The sequence below is a fragment of the Hylobates moloch genome, unplaced genomic scaffold (genome assembly GCF_009828535.3).
Source record: "Hylobates moloch isolate HMO894 unplaced genomic scaffold, HMol_V3 SCAFFOLD_18, whole genome shotgun sequence".
Lineage (NCBI taxonomy): Eukaryota > Metazoa > Chordata > Mammalia > Primates > Hylobatidae > Hylobates > Hylobates moloch.
Genome location: NW_026652293.1, coordinates 38,485,115 through 38,511,167, shown reverse-complemented (window position 1 = coordinate 38,511,167; position 26,053 = coordinate 38,485,115). Strand labels below are relative to the sequence as shown.

At 35.6% G+C, this 26,053-nt stretch overlaps 1 protein-coding gene across 6 annotated transcripts in view; it reads left to right on the top strand.

The window, feature by feature from the left end:
• ATG4C (autophagy related 4C cysteine peptidase) overlaps positions 1 to 21,260 on the top strand; it is an 83,892-nt gene extending 62,632 nt beyond the window's left edge. For 2 of the 6 annotated variants that reach the window (XM_032136658.2, XM_032136657.2), the window contains exon 11: positions 19,255 to 21,260. In XM_032136658.2, coding sequence (XP_031992549.1) covers positions 19,255 to 19,422 — 168 coding nt within the window. In that variant the 3' untranslated portion in view covers positions 19,423 to 21,260. Of the gene's footprint in view, positions 1 to 7,299; positions 7,501 to 17,246; positions 17,327 to 19,254 lie in introns of all 6 variants that reach the window. The other 4 variants (XM_058430551.1, XM_058430550.1, XM_032136662.2 and 1 more) reach the window with 3 other exon arrangements.
• Positions 21,261 to 26,053: the final 4,793 nt, after the last annotated feature.

Below are 26,053 nucleotides of genomic sequence, written 5' to 3'. Positions count from 1 at the left end.
TATTTAAACTTTCTTTCTTTGATGGTCATCTGGCTTGTTTCTGAGAACTTAAAACTCTTTGTTTTATTTGTTTAATTACAAGTAATGTTTTAAATAATATTCTTGTACATATCTCTTTGTGCATGTATAATACTTTAAGTAGCGTTACATTAGATACACTAGATACATTACAGTGGAATTTCTGGGTCATAAGATAAGCATATTTTTAGGTTTGCTGTATGTTGTTAAATACTCTCCAGAGTGATCATGCCAAGCAGTATATAAGAATTTCTTAACATCCTTACCAACACTTGATATTGTCAAACTTTAAAATTTTAACCAATCTCATGGATATGAATAGTACCTCTTTGTAGTTTTAATTTATATTTCCCTGATTGATGCTAAGGTTGAATATTTAATCAGAGTTTGTTGGCCCATTTGTTTCCTCTTTTGTGAATTTCCTGTTCATTCTTTTTCTCTATTTTTCTATAGGGCTATTTGATACGAAGGAAATCTTTACAATTCTAGATACTACTGCTTTGTTGGCTTTATGTGTTACAAATATATTCTCCTAGGCCACTATTTTTACTTGTTAATTGTGTCTTTAATGTTAATATAGTCAAATTAGTGACACTTTTCTTTTATGGTTTTTGAATTTTGTATCAAAGAAATCTTTAATAAGCAAAAGTCATAAACATATTCTCCTATACTCCTTCCAGAAGTTTTATGTTTCACATTTAGAACTTGTGTATGTTTCATTTATTTTTATTTATTTATTTTTGGAGACGGAGTCTTGCTCAGTCACCCAGTCTGGAGTGCAGGGGCGCGATCTTGGCTCACTTCAACCTCCACTTCCCGGGTTCAGGCAATTCTCCTGCCTCAGCCTCCCTAGAAGCTGGGATTACAGGCGTGCACCACCACACCCAGCTAATTTTTGTATTTTTAGTAGACACAGGGTTTCACCATGTTGACCAAGCTGGTCTTGAATTCCTCACCTCAGGTGATCCTCCTGTGTCAGCCTCCCAAAGTGCTGGGATTACAAGTGTGAGCCACTGCGCCCAGCCTAGAACTTGTATATGTTTTAAAGTACATATCTTTTTTTCCTCCCATGGACAAATGGTTATTTTAGCATCATTTATCAAAGAGTCTGATTTTTCTTCGTTGATTTGTAATGTCTTCTTCAAGGACCTAGATTAGTACAGAAGCTGTAGAATTAAAGAGGAAGAAAGTACTTTGAGAAAGTTTGTGAAGGTAGAGTCAGTAAGACAGCCACTTAGAAAGTGGCGAGGGAAAGAGAGAGCTCACAGACAAGTCTGTTGTACGTCTAGGTGACCAGGAGAACAAATTAATAGTTCGTTAATATGATCATTCATTTAGTCATCAAATACTTGAGTGCTTTCATCCCTATGACTCCACCAGAATTCCTCTTCAAGGTCACTAATGACCCTACATTGCCAAGTCCATTGGTCGAAGCTCAGAGCTCATCCTACTTGTCATCACAGAAGCATTTGATGTAGGTGAACATCCACTTCACCCTCCTACACCTTCTTCCCATTGGCTTCCAGGACACCAAACTCTTTTGAAGTTTTTCTCATTCTTCACTGGTTGCTCCTTCTTTAGTCTTCTTTGCCTGCTTTCTTCCCCAGCCTCTTCATGTTGGAGTAGCTTAGGGCTTAGCGTTTAGTTCTGATATCGTCTTTATCTTGATGATCTCATCCATTCATATAGCTTTAAATATCAGTTTTAGTCCAAGATCGTATCTTTAGCCCAAAATTATTTTCCAAATCATAGATTATAATGTCCAGTTGCTATTCAGTGTCCCTTATATGTCTGGCGTATGTTTCCAAAATCAAATTCCTGATCTTCCTTCTGAAGCCTGTTTCGCTCACAGTTTTCCTTATCTCATTTGATAGCAAATTTATCCACTGTCTGCTCAGGCCAAAGCCTTGGATTATTCTTACCTCCCTTCTCTCTCTCACATCTCATAACAAATTATATATTCAAAGTATACCTAGAATCAGACCACTTTCACCACCTTCCCTACTGCTCTTGCAACACTGGTCTGAGGCACTATCGTTACTTCAGTGATCTCTTACGTAGTTTCCAAGCCTCACTTCCCTGCCTCTAGCTGGTTCTCAATTCAGCAGCCCCGGTAATTCCTTCAAAACATAAGTCATACTGGGCAGGGCACGGTGGCTCACACCTGTAATCCCAGCACTTTGGGAGGTTGAGGCGGACAGATCACCTGAGGTCAGGAGTTCAAGACCAGTCTGGCCAACATGGTGAAACTCTGTCTCTACTAAAAATACAAAAATTAGCCAGGCATGGTGGTGTGTGCCTGTAGTCCCAGCTACTCAGAAGGCTGAGGCACGAAAGTCACTTGAACCCAGGAGGCAGAGGTTGCAGTGAGCCAAGATTGTGCCATTGCACTCCAGCCTGGGCAACAGAGCGAGACTTTGTCTCGAAACAAAACAGAACAAAAAAAGCATAAGTCATACTAAAGCATTGAGAATAAATAGAAAACAGATAGAAACCGTAAGTCAAAGCACTGACATATCCTAAAGCATCTAGAACAGTGCCCAGCTCATCGTAAGCTGAGACAATGACTGTCTGGAGCTGGGTATGCAGTGGTAAACAAGATAGCTGTGACTCCTGGCTTCATGAACTTATAGTCCGGTGGACATTAAACACACAAGTGTGCAACAAAAATGAAAAGTTTCATCAAGAAGAAAATACAGTGTCGTGAGAAAGAAAAATAGAAGAGACATAATTTAATTCGGGGAGTGCAAAAAACATTTAATAGTTTATATTCACTGCATTTTTTATAAGGATCTTAACATGTCCATGAAACCTGCCCTATTTAAATCCACCACACAATGAGTAAAAAATCACCAGGAGAAGAGTGAGTGTTTTTCTAATCATAATGGACCTAATAGATTTTCATGTCTTGCTTTAAGACTCTTGGAAGCCTTCAATTAGGAGTAGGTAAAGTGAACAGTAGAGTTTAGCATGATGGGAAGAGCAGAATTTCAAGTCAGTTTAGTAGTATCTTTTTATTTCGTTGAAATGGTCAACTGTGGAAATCCCTGTGGACAGGGAGGCAAATGGTCCGGGAGAGTTGAGAGTGGAAAATTTGAAGGTCAGATGAATATGATGAAGTCAGGTTTACTGAAATTGCCTCCAAAACAACCACTCTTCCGTTCTTCGCCTTCTTCAGACTTCAGCATCTCTATGGAATAGTTCTATTTAACACTGTCTCTAATCTTCTATTAATAATCTTCCTCCCTACCTCCCCTCATGTCTGAGTAGTTAATTATGTTGTTGAAATCTTTTACGTTCTTTTTTTTTTTCCTATATGGTTTTTAAATTACAGAAGGACATGTTATAAAAGTCTCCAGTTGTGATGGTAGGGTTGTCTGTTTCTCCTTTAAGTTCTTTTTTGTTTGTTTTCTACATTTTGAGGCTTTGCTATTAGTTACATACAAACTTAGGATTGTTAGGTCTTCCTATTGAATTACAACTTTTAAATGTTCTATCTCTTAGTAATATTTCTTACCTTAAATTCTGCTTTTGTACTTTGTGTCATCAAAAACTTGATTCCTGTAGGATTTTGAATTCCACAAGGCATTGTGTTTTAAAGAGTCAGTGTTACCCTTTCTGATGCCCTTCATTTTTTTTTCCTGTTTTACTCTGCTTCCTTTTGGGATCATTTTGCTTGTCTCTGAAGAACTTTCTTTATTATTTCTTTTAGTGCTGTTACCTGATGATAAATTCTCTCAGCTTTTGTTTGAACACATCTTTATTATGCCTTCATTTAAAACTGGAAACAATAGCAAATTTATAGAAAAGTTGTAAATATAATACAAATGATTTTTTTTTCCTGAACCATTTGAGAATAAGTTGCTAGCATGATGCCCCATTACCCTTGACAGTTGAGTGTGCACTTCTTCCTAAGAAATAAGGACATTCTCCTACATAACCACAATATAACTATCAGAATCAGGAAAGTGGCATTGTACATTATCACCATTTAATCCCCAAGAAACTATTCAGGTTTCACCAGTTGTCCCAATAATGCTCTATGTAGCAAAAAGATTGAGTTCACAATAATACGTTACATTTATACATCTTAAATCTTCTTTAATCTAGAACAGTTAATCATCTTTTTTGATTGTCACATTATATTTTTGAAGATAACAGGATACATGTTGTTAGTTTTCTTACAGGACACTTGAAAATTTTGTAGGTTATCCTCTCAATTTGGGTTTGTCTGTACAGTTTCCTCATTAATTTCAGGTTATACATCTTTGCCACATATATCACCGAAGTGATGCTATGTTTTTCTGACTGCTTCTTGGTGATTGGCGTGTGATTTTTATTGTCTCTTTATTGGTGATGCTAACTTTGACCCCCTGGTTAAAGTGATGTCTGCCACCTGCCAGGTTCCAATCTGTCTTCAACATACCCAGTTAACCAGAATGACTTCTTCCACCCAGGCATGCATACCTGCTTTGCCCAGCCCCATCTAGTGGCTTTAAAAATGAATTGTTTGGGAGGAGAAGGGAAGAGGAAGAGCTTGCCTTTGTTGTTGAAGGATATTTTTACTGGATATAGAATTCCACGTTAGCAGTTGTTTTCTTTCAGTATCTTAAAGATATTTATTCCATTATCTCTGGCTTCTCTAATTCTTAATAGACTTTGCCTCTCTTTTTATTTCTCAAGACTTAAATTGTTTTAATTGCTCTCAGATGCTTTCCAACAGTTGTTTTGTCTATCATACTTTATCTTTTTTTTTTTTTTTTTTCGGAGACAGAGTCTCACTCTATCCCCAAGGCTGGAGTGCAGTGGTGCGATCTTGGCTCACTACAACCTCTGCCTCCCAGATTCTAGTGATTCTCATGCCTCAGCCTCCTGAGTAGCTAGGATTACTGGTGCCTGCCACCACGCCCAGCTAAGTTTTGTGTTTTTAGTAGAGCTGGTGTTTCACCATGTTGGCTAGGCTGGTCTCAAACTCCTGACCTCAGGTGATCACCCACCTCAGCCTCCCAAAGTGCTAGGATTACAGGCGTGAGCCACTGCACCTGGCTGTAACTTTATCCATTTCTTCTGGTGGTTCTTGGTGGTAGGGCTGATTTGATACAAGCTATGCCATTATGGTGCTCCTAATTAGTATATTTATAAAATACTTGTTTTAGCTATTTCTTTTAAGGTGTAAGATGTGACTATAAACTAAAAATATTTTTAAATTTTGTAACACAGAAGTTTAGCTTCTGTATTTCATTAGAATTTTGCAAGTACTACTTAGAGAGAGACATGAGATTAAAGTTTTCTATTCATCCAAAGAAATTATGGTACTGAAGTAAATTATAAAGTAAAATAACAAATGAAAAGAATTGGTTATTAAATAAATGACAACTCCATTTTCCTGGGTGCTCAGCCTAAAAACTGGATCCCTTCCTCTATCTCACGAACCCCATGTCGTATGCATCAGCAAATTCCATCATCTCTTCTTTAAAATGTACTTAGAATTTGATAATTTCTCACCACTCTCATTATTACTCTGGCCCATCCTCACACCTTCCTTGAGATTATTGCAATAGCTCCCTAACTGATCTCCCTTGCTCTGTCTACAGTCTAGAATCAACATAGCCGCCAGAGTGATTTTGTTTAGAATGTAACTAAGATTGTGTTAATTTTTTGAAGAAACTTACAGTAGCTTTTTAACTCAGAGTAAAAGCCCAAACTCTTACAAACCCACAAGGCTTTATATAAATGGAATCTCTGCTTCTCCCTGCTGCCTCTTTGAGCTTATTCCCTACCATTCTTCCCTAACTCTCTCGAGTCCAGCCACACTAGTCTCCTTGAAAATGATCAGTGCCTGCCCCTGTTTCACGGGTTTTGTTTGTTTCTTGTGCCTGGCATTCTCTTCCTACAGATATTCTCATGGTTCTCTCCCTTCTTTCAGATCTTTACTCAAGTGTCACGTTCTTAGGCCTTCCCTGGGCACCCTTTATACTTCGTAATTCGCTTCCTTCATTGTTTTATTTTTCTCCTTAGCACATATCACTATACACATATATGTATATATTCTGCTATATCATATATATACACACACACACATTCTGTTTAGTTATGTATCATCTGTTTATTCTGCTGGAATGTCATCTCAACAAGAGAAGGATTTTGTTGGTTTTGTTTCTTTTCGTATCCCCAGTGCTTAGCACTGGCTATCACATTGTAGAAGGTCAGTAAATCATATTTGTTGAATGAAGAAGTGAATTAAAGAGACTTTGTTATAATGTTGTCTTACTTATAAGTTAGTAAAGAGGCCAGTGATTGAGTTATAGAAAATCTACAGTGTGTTTTTACCTAGTTCTTCTATTTTCCTTAAATTGCTGTGGATTTATCTCAAAACTTGGAATAGTCCTTTTATTCAGTGCACAACTCAAAATATGTTTTATTCAAAAAATTAATTTTCATATTTATTAAAGTAGTACATACACTAACTTTAAAAATGGAAATTGCAATAAAAGGCTTATTCTGAAAATCAGGAGTCCCTTGCCATGTTACTTCCCACTGCAAAGAATACCTCCTGAGATATACTCACTTTTAACTCTTGTAGCTATTTATTTAGAATTTTAACTCTGCATTTCTAAGAACAATAAGTCTTCCCTTAACATCATTGATAGGTTCTTGGAAACTGTAACTATAAGTGAACTGATATAAAATGAAGCTGGTTTTACCATAGGATAATTGATATAAACAAGAGTTAAGTTCCTAAGACATAGTTCTTGTCACAGAAGCATCACCAAACTTACAAATAAAGACTTAAATACTTCTACTATTAAACATTGAAATAAATGTGAGCTGTACTTGTATTTAAGAAAGATTGAGGTATTTCACAGAGATGACCGAACATTTAAAAAAAATAAATAGCTACAAAGAGAACTAAGGAAATGAAAAAGGAGTGGGAATACTAACTCCCAAGAAAAACAAAGCTTAGAAAAAAAAGAATGTAAGATAATTGTTTATCTTACAATTGTTGGTGGATCAGTGAGCGACAGCAGTCGTGGTGGGTTAAATCAAGGAATAGTTTGCAAAGCGAAAATTGTAAGAAGCACCTCCTACCACCACACAGTTCCAGAACAATCACAAATCTGGCAGGCTCACTGAGTGCCTTGTTACCGTGTGTTTATTGTCAAGCATTTGTATGATTGTTGTATACCTTACACATTTTTATTTGTCAATAATTTGTATTCATTCATTTATTCATTCATTCATTCATTCATTCATTCATTCATTCATTCATTCATTCTCCAGCTGGCCTATTCAGGTTGTAGGTGGCCAGAGGGTATTCTGGAGGCTCAGGACGCAAGGCGGGAAGCTACCCGGCATAAGGTATACTCATACACACACCGCCATTCTCCCAGACTGGATCAGTGCAGACACACCAGCTCACCTCATGTGCACATGTTTGGGATGTGAAAGAAAACCGGAGAACTTGGAGTAACCTCCACACAGGTATGAGGAGAATGTGCAAACTTCACACAGATAGTGGCTCTGGCTGGGAATTGATTTTTTTTCTTCATGAACGTTATAATCACACAACGTTGAACAAAATGACGTTATTTGGGAACCTGCTATAATGTGCTTATTCTGCAGTTTCTTGATTAGTCCATTGTAGACATTCTTTGTTATTTTTTCAGTTATAGTACTTGAGGATTTAACTCTCTTCCCACTCCCTTTCACCTGGTTTCTCTTCTCCCAGCCATACTCCCACTACAGTTATAACACAGATTTTGGTTAGTCACTATTCAGTGTTCACATTATGCCTCCATAATATTGTTTACTAATCACATAATGTGCTATGATTACATTTCTTTTTTCCTATCCTTGGTATTTCTTAGAGTAGTACTCCTTCCCCCTTTTTTCATTTCCTTAGTTCTGTTTTTACCTATTTATTTTTTTTCTAAATGTTCAGTTATATCTGTCAACCACCTAGCAGTAAGTTTTTCATAATTATAAACATAGGAAAAATCTCTTTTTTTCTGGAGATTTGCTCATTTCTGTTTTCTATTCACTCTCACCTTAACTGTTCTTCAGGCCTGGTGCAGAGTGGTCAGTTTGGAACTTCCTGATGCCACTTTCCTGTATTTGATCTCCTATATTCTGAATCTTTTAGTTTATTCCTTTCTCTTGCTGAAGCATATTTTCTAGTGCCTTCCTATGAAAAAGATGCATAGATGGTAAATTTTTTGAATTCCTACACGTCGACCAGCTTTATCTTTTAATTTATCGATAATTTAATTGGATACAGAATTCTAAAATGAAAATAATTTTCCCCTGAACTTTAGAAGCATTGTTCCACTCCCTTCTAGCATTTAGTGTTGTTGAGAAGTTCGATGTCATTCTGCATTATTTTCCTCCAAATGAAAATTTTTTTTTCCTCTGAGAGCTTTCAGGTTGGAATCCCAGCTCCATCACCTAATTGCTGTGTATCTTTAGGTGCATTGCTGCACTTCTTTGTGCATCAGTTTTCTCATGTAATGAAAATACTAATAGCCACCTTTCTCTGTAACATCATTATGAGGATTAAAGATTTAATAGACTAGTGCTTGGTTTATAGGAGCACTAAAGTGTTAGCTATAATTATTACTGTTATTGTTACTTTTGAGACAGGATCTTGCTCTGTTGCCCAGGCTGGAGTGCAGTGGTGCAATCATAGCTCACTGCAGCCCCGACCTCATGGGCTCAAGCAATCCTCCCACCTCAGCCTCCTGACTAGCTGGGACCACAGGTGTGTACCACCACAACAGCTAATTTTTACATTTTTTGTAGAGACAGGGTTTCACCGTGTTGCCCTGGCTGGTCCTAAACTCCTGGGCTCACGCAATCCTCCTGCCTCAGCTTCCCAAAGTGCTGGGATTACAGGCATGAGCCACTGTACCCGGCCAGCTACAATTATTTATCCCTAATATTTTGAAGCTTCGTTATGTGTCTTGGTTTGCATTCTTTGTCATTGATTGTCCTGCTTTCTTCCATTGTGGGAAATGTCTTTGAAATTAAAAGTAATTGTTTCTTCTGTTTTCTTTGTTCTTACCTTCTGGAACTCTTATTATACAGTTTGGACCTTCTGAATCGCTCTCTGGTTTTTCTCTCTTTTCCTTTTGTTTCCCATGGTCTTCATATTTTTGTACTGGAAGATTTCCTCTGCTTAACCTTCTACCTATTCTGTTGTTCTTAAATTTCAATTAGGATGCTTACATTTTTAGTTGTTACTGATATTTTTTTCTATTCCTTTTTCATAGAATTCCTTTCTTTTTTATGGATGTATTTTCTCTTTTCCCCTAGAAAATTAATTATAGTAATTTCTATAGTAATTTTGTAATTACTATAAAATATAAAATAGTAATTTTGAAGTTTTCTTCCGTTTCTTTTGTTGTTTATGCTTCCTTCTGGACTCTTTCATGGTTTTGTTTTTTCTTTTCTTTTTTTCTTTCTTTTTTTTTTTTTCAGACAGAGTCTTGCTCTGTCACCCAGGCTGGAGTGCAGTGGCATGATCTCGGTTTACTGCAAGCCCTGCCTCCCAGTTCACGCCATTCACCTGCCTCAGCCTCCCGAGTAGCTGGGACTACAGGTGCTCGCCACCACGCCCGGCTAATTTTTTGTATTTTTAGTGGAGATGGGGTTTCACCGTGTTAGGCAGGATGGTCTCAATCTCCTGACCTTGTGATCCTCCCGCCTCGGCCTTCCAAAGTGCTGGGATTACAGGCGTGAGCCACCACGTCCAGCTGTTTTTTCTTTTAATTATCTGATTTTCCTTTATATGCTTTCCCCCAAATCACTAGTGACCTTCTCTCTGTTTATATTTAATAGTAAGGCAGTAAAAAGCTGAGTAGAAGCTCTGTGTGTTTCAGCTTGGCTTTTTAGCTGTTAACTTTCATACTAGGATGATCATGTAATGAGCTTGCCTTTTTGTTGGGTGACCCTTACGTGTTAGTAAGTGGTGGTCTTTTCTCTGGAGTTGTTTCGTTTTCTCAAAGAAAAGTTTTGCCATCTCTTAAGAGCCTGTGGAATGAATATATGTTGTCTGCTCGAGCTCCAGGAACAGGAAGTGAAGGATACTGAGGACCCTACGGTTTCCTATTTTTAGACTGACACTTAATTACTCAGCTTCTGAAGTCATCACTGTGTCTAGTGTACTGGAGTTCATATCATTATCTATTCAGTTTTTCCAAAGAATAAATCTTTATTTTTGTATATGGGGGATGGCTGGAGAGGGGGGTGAAGAAGGGTATTGGTTGCAAGGAGGGACCTGGGAATTGAGTTCATACAAGTTTTTGTCAGTTTCCTTGTTTTTAGTTTTGGGTCTCACCTCTCCTTTCCATGATGTCTTTGGCCATTCTGTACTGTTGCTCTCCAAGTTCTGCAAGATGAATTTGCTTACTTTTCATGGGTATCCCAACACATCTCCTTCCTAACTCACAAACTAAGGTTGTATTTCCCCTGCTCTGCTGTACTGTAAATGGCCTGATGTAGATTATTTTTTGTTTTATCTCCTACCCCCTTTTATTCTTTTTTTTTTCATTTGTTCTCAATTTAATGATTATTAAATAATCATTTGGTAATTCAAGGATAAACATTACCTGTTCATTGTTAAACTTATTGCCTAGTAGTGCTGGTGTTTGAGGACAGGAAATCACAAATGAAAATGTACTAGGGAATGAATTATTTGATTATGGAATGCATATCAACACAGGGGAAATATTTACATGTGCCCAGTTGTCTTCTAGCTGCAAAACACAATTTATGTTATAGCCATTGAATCCCTGAGATCTTAGAAGTTATTCAGTCCAAAGCTAACATTTGTTGAGTCTTCACCTATGGTATATTATCTCATTTAACCAACCAAACCTTCTGAGATAGGTACTTTTGTCTCCATTTTACAGATAAGGAATCTTACATTTAGAAAGGTTTAGCAGTGTTGACAAAGGCCACAACTAATAAATGGTGGTACTGCGATTCACCTGAGACAGTAACTCAAGACTGTGTGCTCATAAGCACTATGCTGTATAGTCTCCTATTTATACATCAGTCCATGTTCCAGACAGTTGAGTATCTAATCTTTATTTCAGGTTATAGTGAGCTAATGACTTTTCCTGGAAGTGTTTTCAGTTTTCAGATAGACCCTTATTGTTAAAAAATGTCTTCTTTTGGTGAATCGAAATCAGCCTGTATGTAGTCTTATAGAGTAAGAGAATAGGTTTGCTCTGTAGTCTTACAGAGTAAGAGAACAGGGTTGTTTCCCCTTCTAGGACAGTTACTCCCATTTTCTCCAGTGGTACACAGTTTCCCATGCCCATCACTATTTTGGTAAAGGTCTTTTTGAAATCACTTCAGTGTTTTAGGCTTATGTTCACCTAGAGGTCCTCCTTCTAGTTCTGTGTTTTCCACATGAAATCTGAGTGACTTTTTAAATTTCATAGGTCTTTTTTACTTCTGGGATGTAATGATAGAAACTCTGAGTTCTTTTGAAATCTTCAGCAGCTTATAGTTTATTTGGGGAGACATGAAATGGGCGTTAAAGATAAATGACTGCACAATTAAATGCCAGAAGACTAATATTATGATAGTTCAATAATAATCATAAAGCCAACACATTAGATGCCAGGCAATCTTTTTTTTTTTTTTTTGAGACGGAGTCTTGCTCTGTCGCCCAGGCTGGAGTGCAGTGGCACGATCTCGGCTCACTGCAAGCTCTGCCTCCCGGGTTCACGCCATTCTCCTGCCTCAGCCTCCCACATAGCTGGGACTACAGGCGCCCGCCATCACGCCCGGCTAATTTTTTTTGTATTTTTTTAGTAGAGACGGGGTTTCACCATGTTAGCCAGGATGGTCTCGATCTCCTGACCTTGTGATCCGCCCGCCTCGGCCTCCCAAAGTGCTGGGATTACAGGCTTGAGCCACCGCGCCCGGCCAGTTCACCGCGCCCGGCCAGTTGATGCCAGGCAATCTTCTAAGTGCTTTACATATATTAGCTGATTTAATCTGCACAACAACTCTGTGAGATAGATACTATCATTACTGGCATTTTACAGCTAAGGAAAATGAGACAGGTATAGTAATTTGCTCAGGGTTACACAGTTAATAAGTAGCAGCCAAGTTTTGAACTGATACTGTCCAACTCCACAGTGCATGTTTGTGATCCTTACATTATACTAGACAAATGTATAGGACTTTGGAGAAGGGAATAATCACTGTAGAGTGAGATAGTTGTCAGTGGAACTTGGACTGGAACTTTACTGATGGAGTTTGGTACAATCAGACAAGAAGTATGAAGGATGACTAGATGATAGAAACAACCTGAGCAGAACCACCAAGGTCAAATGTTGGGGGAAATCTATGGTAGGATGTTTATGAGGTGGACTGTTTAAGGGAACAGTGAAACCTAAATCGTGTGTTAATTTGGCTTATAGGGACCTGAGTGACCTGGCTCTTGTGTACCACCCTTACTGTTCTCCTCTACCTGCAAGCCACGCTGGCTTGCTTTCTGTTCTTGGAACATGCAAAGTGTGCTGGCATCCTAGGGCCTTTGCACTCTCTGATTTCCCTGCCTAGAGTGCTCTTCGCCCAGAACTTTTATGTCTGGCTCCTTATTGTCATTCACAGAGGCCCCCAACCCCTGGACCATGGACTGGTACCAATCTGTGGCCTGTTAGGAACCAGGCCGCAAGCAGAAGGTGAGCGGCGGGTTAGCCAGCGAAGCTTCCTCTGCGTTTACAGCCGTTCCCCATCACTACTCGCATGACCGCCTGAGCTCTGCCTCCTGCCAGATCAGCGGTGGCATTAGAGTCTCATAAGAGTGTGAACCCTATTGTGAACTGCGTATGCAAGGGATCTAGGTTGCATGCTCCTTATGAGAATCTAAGGCTTGATAATCTGTCACTGTCTCCCATCATCCCCAGATGGGACAGTCTAGTTGCAGGAAAACAAGCTCAGGGCTCCCATTGATTCTACATTATAGTGAGTTGTATAATTATTTCATTATATATATTATATATATACATTATATATTGCAATGTAATAATATAAATAAAGTACACAATAAATGTAATGCACTTGAATCATCCTGAATCCATCCCCACCCCCCAGTCCGTGGAGAAATTGTCTTCCATGAAATTGGTGCTTTGTTCCTGAAAGGTTGGCGACTGCTGGTTATTCAGATTGCAGCTTGGTCTTTTCTGACAACACATCTTAAAGAAACCTTCCAGTCCTTCCTTAGTACATGAGCCAGTTTTATTTTTATTGTGGTTCTCATCTCTTAATGGTGTACAAACACCTTTGGTTATCTGTTCAATACTCAATCCCTCTTTCTTTTTTGCTAAAGAATCCTGATTTTGTTTGCAGTGCCAGTACCCACCAAATACTCATTTTTCTAGTCTCCTATTTCTTTAGAAACAGTTTGGTATAAGTGAAATATAAGTGGGTGTGTATTGGAAGTTTCTGGGAACGCTTTTGCTCTCCTGCCGTAATGGGATATAGATGCAGTGCTGTCCTCTTATATCTACCTGCCCCTTCCTTGAATTTAAACTAAACCCTTGGGGTTTCAACAGTCCTATTTGATTCATAGAGACAGGCCAAGAGAATTGTAGAAGCTGTTCATCTGACATCAATTAATCAAAGTAGCAATGTCAGTCTGGTGAAAACAGTTCGTATTATTTGACATTGTTGTTATTGTTTTCTATTATTTATTTCTTTGTCACTTGCAACAAAATCATTCCTAATTAATGTAAATGATGTTGCCGTTGATAGAAATGGAGAAGTCTGGAAGAGAGCTACTTTTAGGAGGAAGAAATGGAAATTTTATTATCAATTTAAGTTGATGTTGCAGTCATGCCTCCACTGACTACTGTTGGAGGTGTTAGTGGTTACACCAGAACAAAACTACCTATGCTCAGATCCTGACTGTGTCAGTTACTAGTTGTGTGACCTTATACGAGTCACCTAAGCCCTCAATATTTCAGTTCTCCCATCTGCAAAAACATGGATGATAAGCCTAGCAGAGAAATTGTTGAGACAGATAGGTCATATTAAGGAAGAGAATATAGAAGGAGTGAATGTAGAGAGAAGATAAAGGAACAATTGATTTTTATCTGCATTTTGGGATGTGGAAATAAGTAGAATCAATGAAGGAGGAGATAAGAAATAGTTCAGAAAATAGAAGGAAAAACAGGACAGCAAAATATCGCAGAAATCAGGGAAATGGTATTTTAAGAAAGAAATACTTAGCAGTGTTGATTGCATTCGAAATAATAGGAACTAATAACAGGCCTTTTTATTTGAGGGCTAGAAGAAAGTATTTTTTTAAGAGAATGTTTTAAGTACAGTGAGGGGTAAAAGTTGGATACAGGATTTAAGATTGTGTAGTGAGGAAATAGGATAGTTAACATCGCTTGCACACTTAGCTTAGTTCAACTATGTGAGCTCTTGTAACAAAAAACAGGAATATATTTTTCCATGTATACTCTTTATTATATACAGTCATACATTGCTTAATGATGGGGATACATTCTGATAAATGTGTTGTTAGGTGATTTCATTGTTGTGGGAACATAATTGAATGTACTTGCACAAACCTGGAATGGTATAGCCTACTACATACCTAGGCTGTATGGATGGGTTGAGTATCCCTAATCTGAAATCCACAATGTTTCAGAATTCAAAACACTTTGAGTGCTGATATGATACTAAAAGGAAATGCTGTTTGGGACATTTAGGATTTCAGATTTTGGATTTTTGGATTTTCAGCTTTGGGATGCTGAACCAGTAAGTATATATAATGCAAATATTTCAAAATCTGAAAAAAATCCGAAATGGAAACACTTCTGGTCCTAAGCATTTCAGGTAAGGAATATTCAACCTGTATAGCCTGTTGCTCCTAGACTACAAATCTGTACAGCATGTTACTGTACTGAATACTGGAGGCAATTATAACACAATGGTAAGTATTCGTGTATCTAAATGTATCTAAACGTAGAAAAGGTATTATAAAAAGATGGTATAAAAAATAAAAAATGGTGTACCTGTGTAGGGAATTTACCATGAATGGCACCTGCAGGGCTGGCGGTTGCTCTGGGTGAATTAGTGAGTCTGTAGTGAGTGAATGTGAAGGCCTAGGACACTACTGTACATGCCTGGCTAATTTTTGTATTTTTAGTAGAGATGGGGTTTCACCATCTTACTGTAACTTTTTAACTTTGTAAACTTTTAAATTATTTTTAGCTTTTTGACTGCTTTATAAGCACTTAGCTTAAAACACAAACACATTGTACAGCTCTACAAAGATACTTGCTTTCTATTCTTATTCTATAAGATTTTTTCTATTTTTAAAATTCTTTTCCTTTGAAACTTTTTTGTTAAAAATGAAAACACAAACATATACATTAGTTTAGGCCTACCCAGGGTCAGGATCATCAATACCACTATCTTCTACCCCTACATCTTGTCCAACTAGAAGGTCTTCAGGGACAGTAACACATGTGCAGCTGTCATCTCCTATGCTGACAGTGCCTTCTTCTGCAGTGCCTCCTAAAGCACCTACCTGAGGCTGTTTTACAGGTGATTTCTTTTTATAAAAGTAGAACGAGTAACACTCTAAAACAATAAAAAATATTGTATAGTATTATCAAATATTATGTACTGTACATAATTTTATCTGCCATACAATCAGTCTGTTTACACCAGCATCACTACAAACTTGTGAATAATGTGTTGTGGAATGACATTATGACAGCTGTGACAACACTAGGTGATTGGAATTTTTCAGCTCCATTATTATCTTATAGGACCACTGTTGTATGTGGTCCTTGTTGACTGAAATGTTATTATGTGGCACATGACTATACTATTTACATAACTATATATTTTACATTTATACATATTACTGAAGAGGGTTGCGTACACAAGATTATGCATATCACCTTTAAACAATTTAAAGACTTGTTAAAGGTGATTTTTGACAATGCTTGATTTTGCAATATGGGCTGACTTTAGAGCTTAACCCCTACATAGGGTATAGCTCTAGTGTGGTGAATATATGCTGCATAGGTATACACTGCCCTGTACTGGGGAATAATTTTACATATATGGTGGCAGGGACTAGCAGAAAAAGTTTTGGCTTGAGGAGAAGCGATCATCTCCTGGTTCTCTTTCTGTCCTACCAACTACTAGCTTTATTATGGTATACATTGCTTAACTTGTGTACTCCAGCTTTTTCCTTTGTAAATTCTGAAACCTGTCAACTCAGTACATAAGAAAGGTGTGATAAAATATTTGATCTTCTGAAATCTATGCTTTGCCCTTTAGCTAATAAAGTAGCTTCAGTGTAGCTTTAGCTGTGTTATTACAATAGAACAGAGTTTAGAATTGCCTGTTCTAAAGTTGTTGAGCAAACCACTGAATTCCCTTTTAACAAACAACTATGAGATGGTGAATTCAGTTACCTTAATTTTTTTTTTAAATAATAGTTTTCTCCTACTGTGTAATAGAAGAATTACATGTTAGAAAGTTTGAAAAATAAGCTGGCCGTGGTGACTCATGCCTGTAATCCCAACACTTTGGGAAGCAGAGGCAGGCAGATCACTTGAGTTCAGGAGTTTGAGACCAGCCTGGGCAACATAGTGAGACCCCATCTGCATAAAAAATACAAAATTAGCCAGGTATGGTGGCACATACCTGTAGTCCCAGCTACTTGGGAGCCTGAAGTAGAAGGATCATTTGAGTCTAGGAGGTCAAGGCTGCAGTGAGCCGTGATCATGCCACTGCACTCCAGCCTGGGCGACAGAGTGAAAGTATGTTTCAAAAGAAAGAAGCTTGGAAAATAGAAGTGTGTGTGTACACACACACACACAGACACACAAACACATGAGAAAAATCACTAATTATTTCATTCAGAGGTAACAATGTTTTGTTATCCTTCAGTCTTTTCAAAATATATATTTGAAATTATTTTAATATAATTGAAACTAAATTTTATAGCTTTATATCTTTTTTAAGGATTATATAATAAACATTTTCCAAGTTATCAAATAATTTAGATTACCTTTTATTTTGTATGGTATCTCTATGTCACATAGATAGCCTAAATTGTATTTTTTCATTTGGATTTTATATCATCCATTATGGAAGGACTTTTAAGGTTTTGACAATGTAGCCATTCTTGTAGTATAAAAAAGAACACTAACCTTTTCACATTTTGAACTTTTCAGAATCAAATTATGATTAAAGCTGCTATTATAAACATCCATGTGCAGGATTTTATGTGGACATAAATTTTCAACTCATTTGGGTAAACCTTTAATATATTGTTAAGATAATACTCTTTAAAAATACTTAAATAAACTCAGGAAAGTTTGGAAAATAATTCTCCAAGCCTGAATCAATAAACATGGTGTATAAGGAGACCTTATATTGCAAAAAGATTTGCAAAAAGTAGATGTATTTTTAAATTAAAGGGTAGCAGCTTCCTTTCTGACATTTTTTTTTCACCTGGGACACAGTTTTGAATCTTAACTTTGATGAGCAACTTAGTCCTATATTAATAAACCCGGATAACTCCTTTCTTAATCTTGAAAGAAAGGATGAAGAGATGATAATGTTAACTCTGCTGTGTTGATCTGAAAATGATATGTGGATACTTGCCCGTTAGATACTGGACTTTTACATGTGACATTAAATGAATATAAAAATGACAACAGTTTTTGGACTATATTCCAGCTATTGGCTGGAGGTGAAAGATGATTAATCAGATGCCAATACCGTCTGCCTCTTATTTTTCATTTTACGCATTTTTGTTCTTGTCTCTTCCCTTTTTTGTAGGATATAAATAAAATAAATTTCAGCAATGTATAAATAAGCACAATATGAACTATGGGATCTGATTTTCATCACGTCTAGTTTTGTTAATATTGGTTGTTTTTAAATGGTTCATTTCCATTCAATTAAAAATATATTTTATATAGCTGTCTCATTGAAATATATTTAATTTTATATCACATGCTAGGCCTGCCTATCTGGCCATGTTTCAAGAGAATCTATAAATGTAATATGTAAGAAATTGATGATCCTTCAGTTGAATGTTGACATTTGAGATAATGTAGTTTTACCTCTGAAATTATCTTTTAAAAACAAATTGCATTTAACTGACAATAATTATGATGTATATAAATATTGTATTCTTTTTAGCATTCTCTGTAAATTGCGTAGTAACTTTTCGGAATCCCTGTGGCCCTGCTTACCTATTGAAAATTTCTCTTTGTCAAAGCATCCTTTATTCAAAGTGTTTAATTCATTTTTTAATGAAAATCATTAAAAGTTTTGAATAGAACTTGTTTAACAGAAATATTTAAAATTGTTTATATTATACTTGTGAATCTCAAATTGATGGGCTATAAAGGTTGTGAGTATCCTCACAAAATTTTCTAGGTATTGCTTTTTTTTGTATGTAATGTAACTTTAGAAGATAATAGTAAAATGTGGATTATTACTATGTGTGAGGCCATTTTTCATGTTGACTAGATTATTGTAGAAATAGTTTATTTAAAATATTTTTTAAAAGATAATCTCTGAAAAGACCAAAGTTATTTTTTAAAAATAACTTCATATTATTGCTTTTGATCTTCTTAACAGTTCTCTGAGGTAGAAAAATTGGATTTCTTTTGCTCTGTTTTTATACACTTGATCTTAGCCAAAAGGCCGAGCAGTGATTGCCCTGTTTTATAGATGTTATTCAGGTAGAGTGATGTGTCCAAGGTCACATCAAGGTAAGTTACAAAACAGAGATTAGAATGGACCTTCTGACTCAATTTACTGTCTAGATTACCAAACAGTCTTTTACAATATTTTACCATAGTCAGTGATACCATTTTGTTTCATTGTCTATTATTACCTAAAGAAGATAAATTACAACCTAACTCTCTAGTATTTCTTCAAACTAATGTGACCAGAAAACTTACTTTGGGGAAGTGGGAGGTGAGAGTGAGCATATACTTTGATGATTTAATCCTAATGAAGAAGCATGCATTTACCTATCAATAAACAATACAGTGCTAATCATTTTTTGTCTTTTAGCCAGAACAGGTAAAGGAATAGCACTGGGTGAATGTAAATGAAAGAAGCTAACAGGAGAGGTTCAGGGCTAAAACACTATATTTGTCATGTGGTCTTAGTGTGCACTATTGCATCCAATAAGGAATTCTTTTATACTTTCTGTTACAGATGCTGAAATTTTCTTCTAAGGAGAAATATCCCTTATTTACTTTTGTAAATGGTCATTCCAGAGACTATGATTTTACATCTACTACCACCAATGAAGAAGACCTTTTTTCAGAGGATGAAAAGAAACAATTAAAAAGATTTAGCACGGAAGAGTTTGTCTTGCTTTAAAGATTAGCACATTTGTGCTTGATAAGAAGAATTCCATTGAAAAGGGAAAAATGAAGAGAAACAAGCATATTCAAAATGTTTATTTTCACAAATATCTTAATTTTATATGTTCTTTAAAAAAAGAACATTTGAAAATATAAAAGTTTAAAGATATTTTTCTAAAAGAGAAATGATTTAATGAATCTTGCTTTCTAATAAATAAATTGAGTGATTCTGGTTGCATTCCTATTTCCCTAAGATCTACTAGTGATAATTCTACCTTAACTGTAAGCCTTTTAGTCTTCAAAGTCTTCCACCTGAGCCCATTGTTCTCATGGAGGTTTTGTGATATTAACCTTCCCCCAAAGACTGGGATCACCAAATAGTTTCAAAATTCTCAGTTTGTACTAATGACCAAAAGATCAGAGAAGGAAACTTTAATGCTGTCTAGCCTCCTGCTATTAATGCAATCAAACAATACTTTTGCATATGTCTTGATAATTAAATAGTATTTGTTAACTGTGATATGCATACACTTATATAAGCAGAATTATGAGTTAAAGTAATACTTAGCAATATGATTTTATAATGGCTCCTCATTGTGCTTGCGTTGAACCTTTTATGAGGAGTGAATATAAAGTATTGGTTTTCCCTCACAAATTTAAAAGTTATGTTATTAATACTATTATAACTGCATCCAATCAAGTCAGATAAAGACAACTATAAAATAGTAGTAGTGTTTGTTTCCTATCTCAAGGGTGAAATTTTATGGTAACTCAATTTATTATGCAGTTTTTAAATTTAAAGTACCAAGAAAGATGTCACTAGATTCTCTTCTATGTGATTTTTGTTTTTTATATAAAGCAGTGTAGTGGTGTTTAGAAGCTGAGGCCACCTGTAAGGCAAATCTGCCTTAAGTGTATTATGTGTTACTTAAAGGCAAATTTGTGATCTAAAAGTGCAAGAGTGATTATTGAGCTAGGATTATAAAATACATAATAAAGATGTGAGAAGATAAAATGCTTTTGTTTTGGTTTTAATGTTGGGATTATTTTAATCCTTTCATTTGAAAAATCAGTGTCTCAAATGAATTCTGTTCACTTATAATAAAGCATATATTGCTCTGAAAACAATATTAATTTTTTTAAGTGGAGCTTTCATGTTTCAGTATGGAAACGTGACTTATAAAGACATAAAATTGTGTATCATCTAAAGTCATTGATCTCTTCCATCAGAAAACCTGTTTGGTTAGAGTTGCATGTAAAGCTGAAAGAGAGGGTGGGCAGATTGTTTTAGTATACCTGATGAGAAAAATCAGGTTTGACATTTCTCAGTGAGGATGACTTACTGAATTGAAATAAATAGTCTGAAATCTGAAAGTTTTCTTTAGTCTAAATACAGTCAGGACAAATTAAGTCCAATACTAAGTTTCCTAGAATGTCAAAGCAATATAGGAACAAGAAGCCAGTGGTATACCAGATTTTATACACTGCAGTCCTCTGATCTGAGCTATTGCAATATACTGTTCCTGCAGAGCTGCTGTATTCACAGAATTCTGTGGTAAACACATCCAATGAGAGCACCCATACCTTCAAGTGGGTCTGAACTAATATAAAAGCTTAAGAGTTACAGAATAGCATTGTTATTTCTTCAACATATTTAGGGATCATTTTTAGGTAGATTATTGGAATGAGACAAGATTACACCTGGGCAAAGTTAATGTGAGAGGAGGCAAAGATTTCCTTTATATTGAATTGTATGGAGAACCTTAGTATATTTTACAGACAAATCTTACAATACAGTCATCCTCATGACTGGGAATAAATGTTTGGAATCAGAAATTGTTTTACCTAATAGGCACACATAAAAGTATTGACGAATATGTGTAAGTGAATGAATGCATGCATGATAATTGAGAAAGGGTCAATTTATTTTGCCTGGTAATTCACCTTCAGTCAACGACCAGCCAAAAGTTATGCTAATCTTTTATTTGGAAGGCAGCAACAAAAGTATATCATTAGATTTAGAATAAACGTACTGTACATCCTGGTTTCAGACTTTGTTGTGAACACAGATTTCATTTCAAGTTCTGACAGCTAGTATACTCAGTCAGTAAAGCTTATGGATGATCTTTTTCAGCCTGGAATAAAGGAAAGTCAAAAAGGACAAGATTCTAAGATGAGTGTTCTGTTAGAATTCTGATAGGAGAATCCTCCATTTGCACATCAATATTAAGATACTGGATTTTATCATTAACATTTCAGAAATGAATTTTTAAAATTCTTGATGTGACTTTCTGATGGTGAAGCCTTCTTTTCTGTTTTCTTCATAAGATTTGACACTTTGAATCCCTTTTTGTCAATGTGTTAACCACCAGCAGGCAATCTTAAGAGTCATAATTTGCTGAATGAGTGAAGGAAAAGATCCTTTACAGTGTAAGTATATCCAGAAAATTTCCTTGAGGTATTCATATTTCTGTTTTTACATTAAACCAACCTCATTACATCTGTATTAGTGAGAAGACAACTTTAGAGGATTAAAAATTTAGGTTGCTTTTGTGTTCTATTATCATTAAGATTTAACATTGTCCAAGGGCAAACATATCTATGTATGTTAATTCCATCTTGTTTTTAGAAGAATTAACAGCAAAAATGACTTAGCTATATAATCTATCTAATTTTAGGTAAGAATCTCTATTTTTTAGAGACCTCTAGTTCCCTTCCATTATTCAATACTAGAAAGCACTTTATTCTGTTTATTTTATTTTGTTTTATTTTTTATTACACTGTAAGTTCTAGGGTACATGTGCACAACGTGCAGGTTTGTTACATATGTATACATGTGCCATGTTGGTGTGCTGCACCCGTTAACTCGTCATTTACATTAGGTATATCTCCTAATGTGATCCCTCCCCCCTCCTCCCACCCCAAGACAGGCCCCTCTTTTTTTCTTTAATTTTTACTAGGAAGAAGTTTCATTTTCATGGTTTATCACAGATCACCTTTAATAGCTTGCATTTGACATTGTCTTTTTGACTATATGTTCCTAAATAATCATGAAAAACTATAAAGGATTTTCTAAAATCAAGAAACAAGGAAGGACAGATAATGACAGAACAACTTGAAAATGTGAAATCACCACATGAATTGTTACTTAAACAGATATGGGTAGGAAACTGAGAATTTAAAATCATGGTGAAATAGAAGCAAGATATTCAGAATATATGATAGAGGCAATTCTTGGAAAGGATAAGGGATTGTTTTCTATGAAAAAAGGAGAGTAAATGTCTTCCCCAAAAAAACTCTAGGCGAGTAAATATTTATCATGTGATATTTATTATACCCTCAGTATTGTCAGTCAGCCACCATTCAGTATGGCTATTTATTTGAGCCTTTATACTGAGTACTCAGATACAGAACTGAAAAGGTGAAACATCGTATTGATTCTAAAATACGAATTTTATATCATTTTATAGTTTGAATCTTAAGTCAGTTTTAAAATCTTAAGCATTTCTGTGTGGCTTTCATGGTTACTTAAAGACTTTTTCCTTGACTATAAACTTTGAAAAATATTATATTTAGAGTTGGTATTGCAGACACATTTTTGAGTTAGCATTTTCCTCTCTTTCTTTTTTACAGTCCTTCTTGACGTTATTGGTGGCAAGCAATGGCCCAAAACATTCACAACTACAGTTATAAAATTTCACTTATTCTCTCACAGTGATAAGAAAAATATGCTAAATGTGGAAAATACATGTTATTAGAAGGGAAGATTACTCTTTTACTGTGCTACCCTCTCTCCAACCAGTTCTTCCAGAAATGTAGAAACTCAGTCTTCCAAAATTGTCATCCAAGAGTGAATGATAAGAGAGTATTCTACTCAGAGTTGTCTTTCATTTAAATTATTTAAAAATTATTTATAAATATGATACATATATTTATCAGTATTATAAATATGTATTTATACTAATATTAATAAAATAAGTCAAGGGTTTTATAAAAAGTTACTTTATAAGCAGGAAAGGTAAACAAAAGAAAGTTGAAATCCAATAGAAGTTATAACAAAAGGATGAGAGAATGATTAACAGCAAGTTTTGAGTGTATCTAGGCAAATACACCATAGCAAACTGACACAGATAAAAATACATGAATTAAAAAGTATTGTGGGCTGGGATGATTTAAAATTAAATGTAGGCAGTAGAAGAATGTAAATACTGATAAGGGCCAGTGGATATGGGGCTACCATGTTGCAGAACTCCACGGAACACTATTTTTTAGTATATGTTACATGAATGGTACTCCCTGGAATTGTGCAATGTAGCATTTGAGTTCCTAATATTTACATACTACTTGCTATCTTTGCTGCACTGTTAGTTTAGTTCACTTGTATTAAAATATAGCTAATGAATCTAAGATGGGGAATTAGATCTGGGATTGACGGAACAATTAATATGAGTTCTGGGCCTTAGATGATCGCATAATGGAACGGGTCAGGAGAGTCCATGGTCAACTGTCTGGTTATTTAAATTATTTCTAAAATACTTTAAATAGATATCATTTGGAAAGGATCAACCTATACTTACACGATACTTCAACACACTGCTTTCATTTTTCTATACTCCCTTCTACTTTAGGTTCATATTCTCATTACTCTTTAAGCATGTTCAATAGGTTGACTTTTGATTCCTATTTCTTTATTCTGTTGATGAAGAGGGCCACCACTTATTCAGTCTTTTGTATTTGGATCTATATACTGACTGTTTTATGCCTCTGACCTGCATGTTGGTCTTTCCCGTGACTTGTGATTGGCTCCTAGATCTGACCTGGGCTTGGCCAGTTTTATGGCCACTAGCACACGTCTATACCTACAGAGACATTCTTGGTTTTGTATGTAATATGTTCCCATAAACACTTGAGACAGTTGAATATGAAGGAACTGAACAAGAGATATTTTTAAACAGTGTTTTAAGGAAGGTTCTTATGCAGAGAGTTAAAAATATCAAAATATTTAAAACAATTATTTTTAATCATATAGGCTTTTACATGGTCTTGATGATACACTTCTGGTATCTCACAGATCTTTATTTTTGTTCTTTTTTTTTTTTCCCATAATTTTTTTTTTATTATACTTTAGGGTTTTAGGGTACATGTACACAATGTGCAGGTTTGTTACATATGTATCCATGTGCCATGTTGATTTCCTGCACTATTTTTGTTCTTTTGTATTAGAACATTCAATTGACTGACTTAAAGTTGACTTACAGTAGAATATACAGTTGACTGAGCATTTCATTGAGGCTAATGATTATTTCTATATATTAATTAAATTTATGAGATCTACATTTCTTAGCACTAGTTTTAGCACTGTGATTTTTCTGTTTTCCTGCAAAATAAGAGGGAATGAAATAGAAAATCCAACAGTTATCTAATCTGCTGTACAAAGATTGTGGTGTTAGCTGGCAGGCAGCATCAGCTCAGAGCTCAAAGTGCATCTTGGACAGATGATGTTTAAAAGTCCAAATTCCATAATGTTTAAGGTGGCTCAGGGGTGTCAGATGATATATGTCTAATGTCTACATAGTTCTGTTTTCTGTCTTTTTGTTATAGCCATTCTACTGTGTGTGTGAAGTAGTATCTTGGGGTTTTCTTTTTTAAATAATAGCTTTATTGAGATGTAATTTACACATTAGACACTTCAACCTTTTAAAGTAAAATAACTTTAAAAACAACAATTTAGTGGTTTTTAATATATTCAGAGTTGTGTAATGATTGCCATTACCAAATTCCTGAGTATTTTAATTACCCTAAAAAGAAGCCCTGTACCCGCTCTCACTTCCCATTCTTCACCCCTCTTTTTTTCCATCCCCAGCCCTAGCAACCACTAATCTATTTTCTGCCTGTATGGATTTGTCTAATCTGGACATTTCATCTAAATGGAATCATACACTATATGGCCTTTTGTGTCTGACTCCTTTAACTTGCTATAATTTTTTTCAAGCTTCTTCCATGTTGTTGCATGTATTTGTTAGCACCTTATTACTTTTTTTTATGACAGTAATATTCTATTAGATGGATGTACCACATTTTCCTTATGCATCAATTGATGGACATTGCGATTTTTTTCTACTTTTTAGCTACTATGAATAATGCTGTTCAGAACATTCGTGTACATGATTTTGTGTGGGTGTATATTTTCATTTCTACTGGATATTTGCCTAGGAGTAGAGTTGCTGATGATGTTTATAACTATGTTAAACTATTTGAGGAACTCCTAAACTGTTTTCCAAAGTGGTTCACCATTTAACAATCCTAGCAGCAATGTATGAGGGTTCTGACTTTTCTACTTTCTCACTAACCCTTGTTATTGTCTAGCTTTTAAATTTTAGCCAGCAGAGTATGTGTGAATGGTACCTTATTTTGGTTTTGATTTTCATTTTCCTAGTGATAATAATGTTTATCTTTCCATCTGCTTGTTGACCACTTTTATGTCTTCTTTGGAAAAATGTATATTTAAAATCTTTGCTCATTTTAAAATTAGGTTATTTGTGTTTATATTATTGAGTTATAAGTGTTCTTTGCATATTTGGGATACAAGTACTTTATCAGATATATGATTTACAAGCATTTTCCCTTTTTCTTTAGGTTGTCTACCT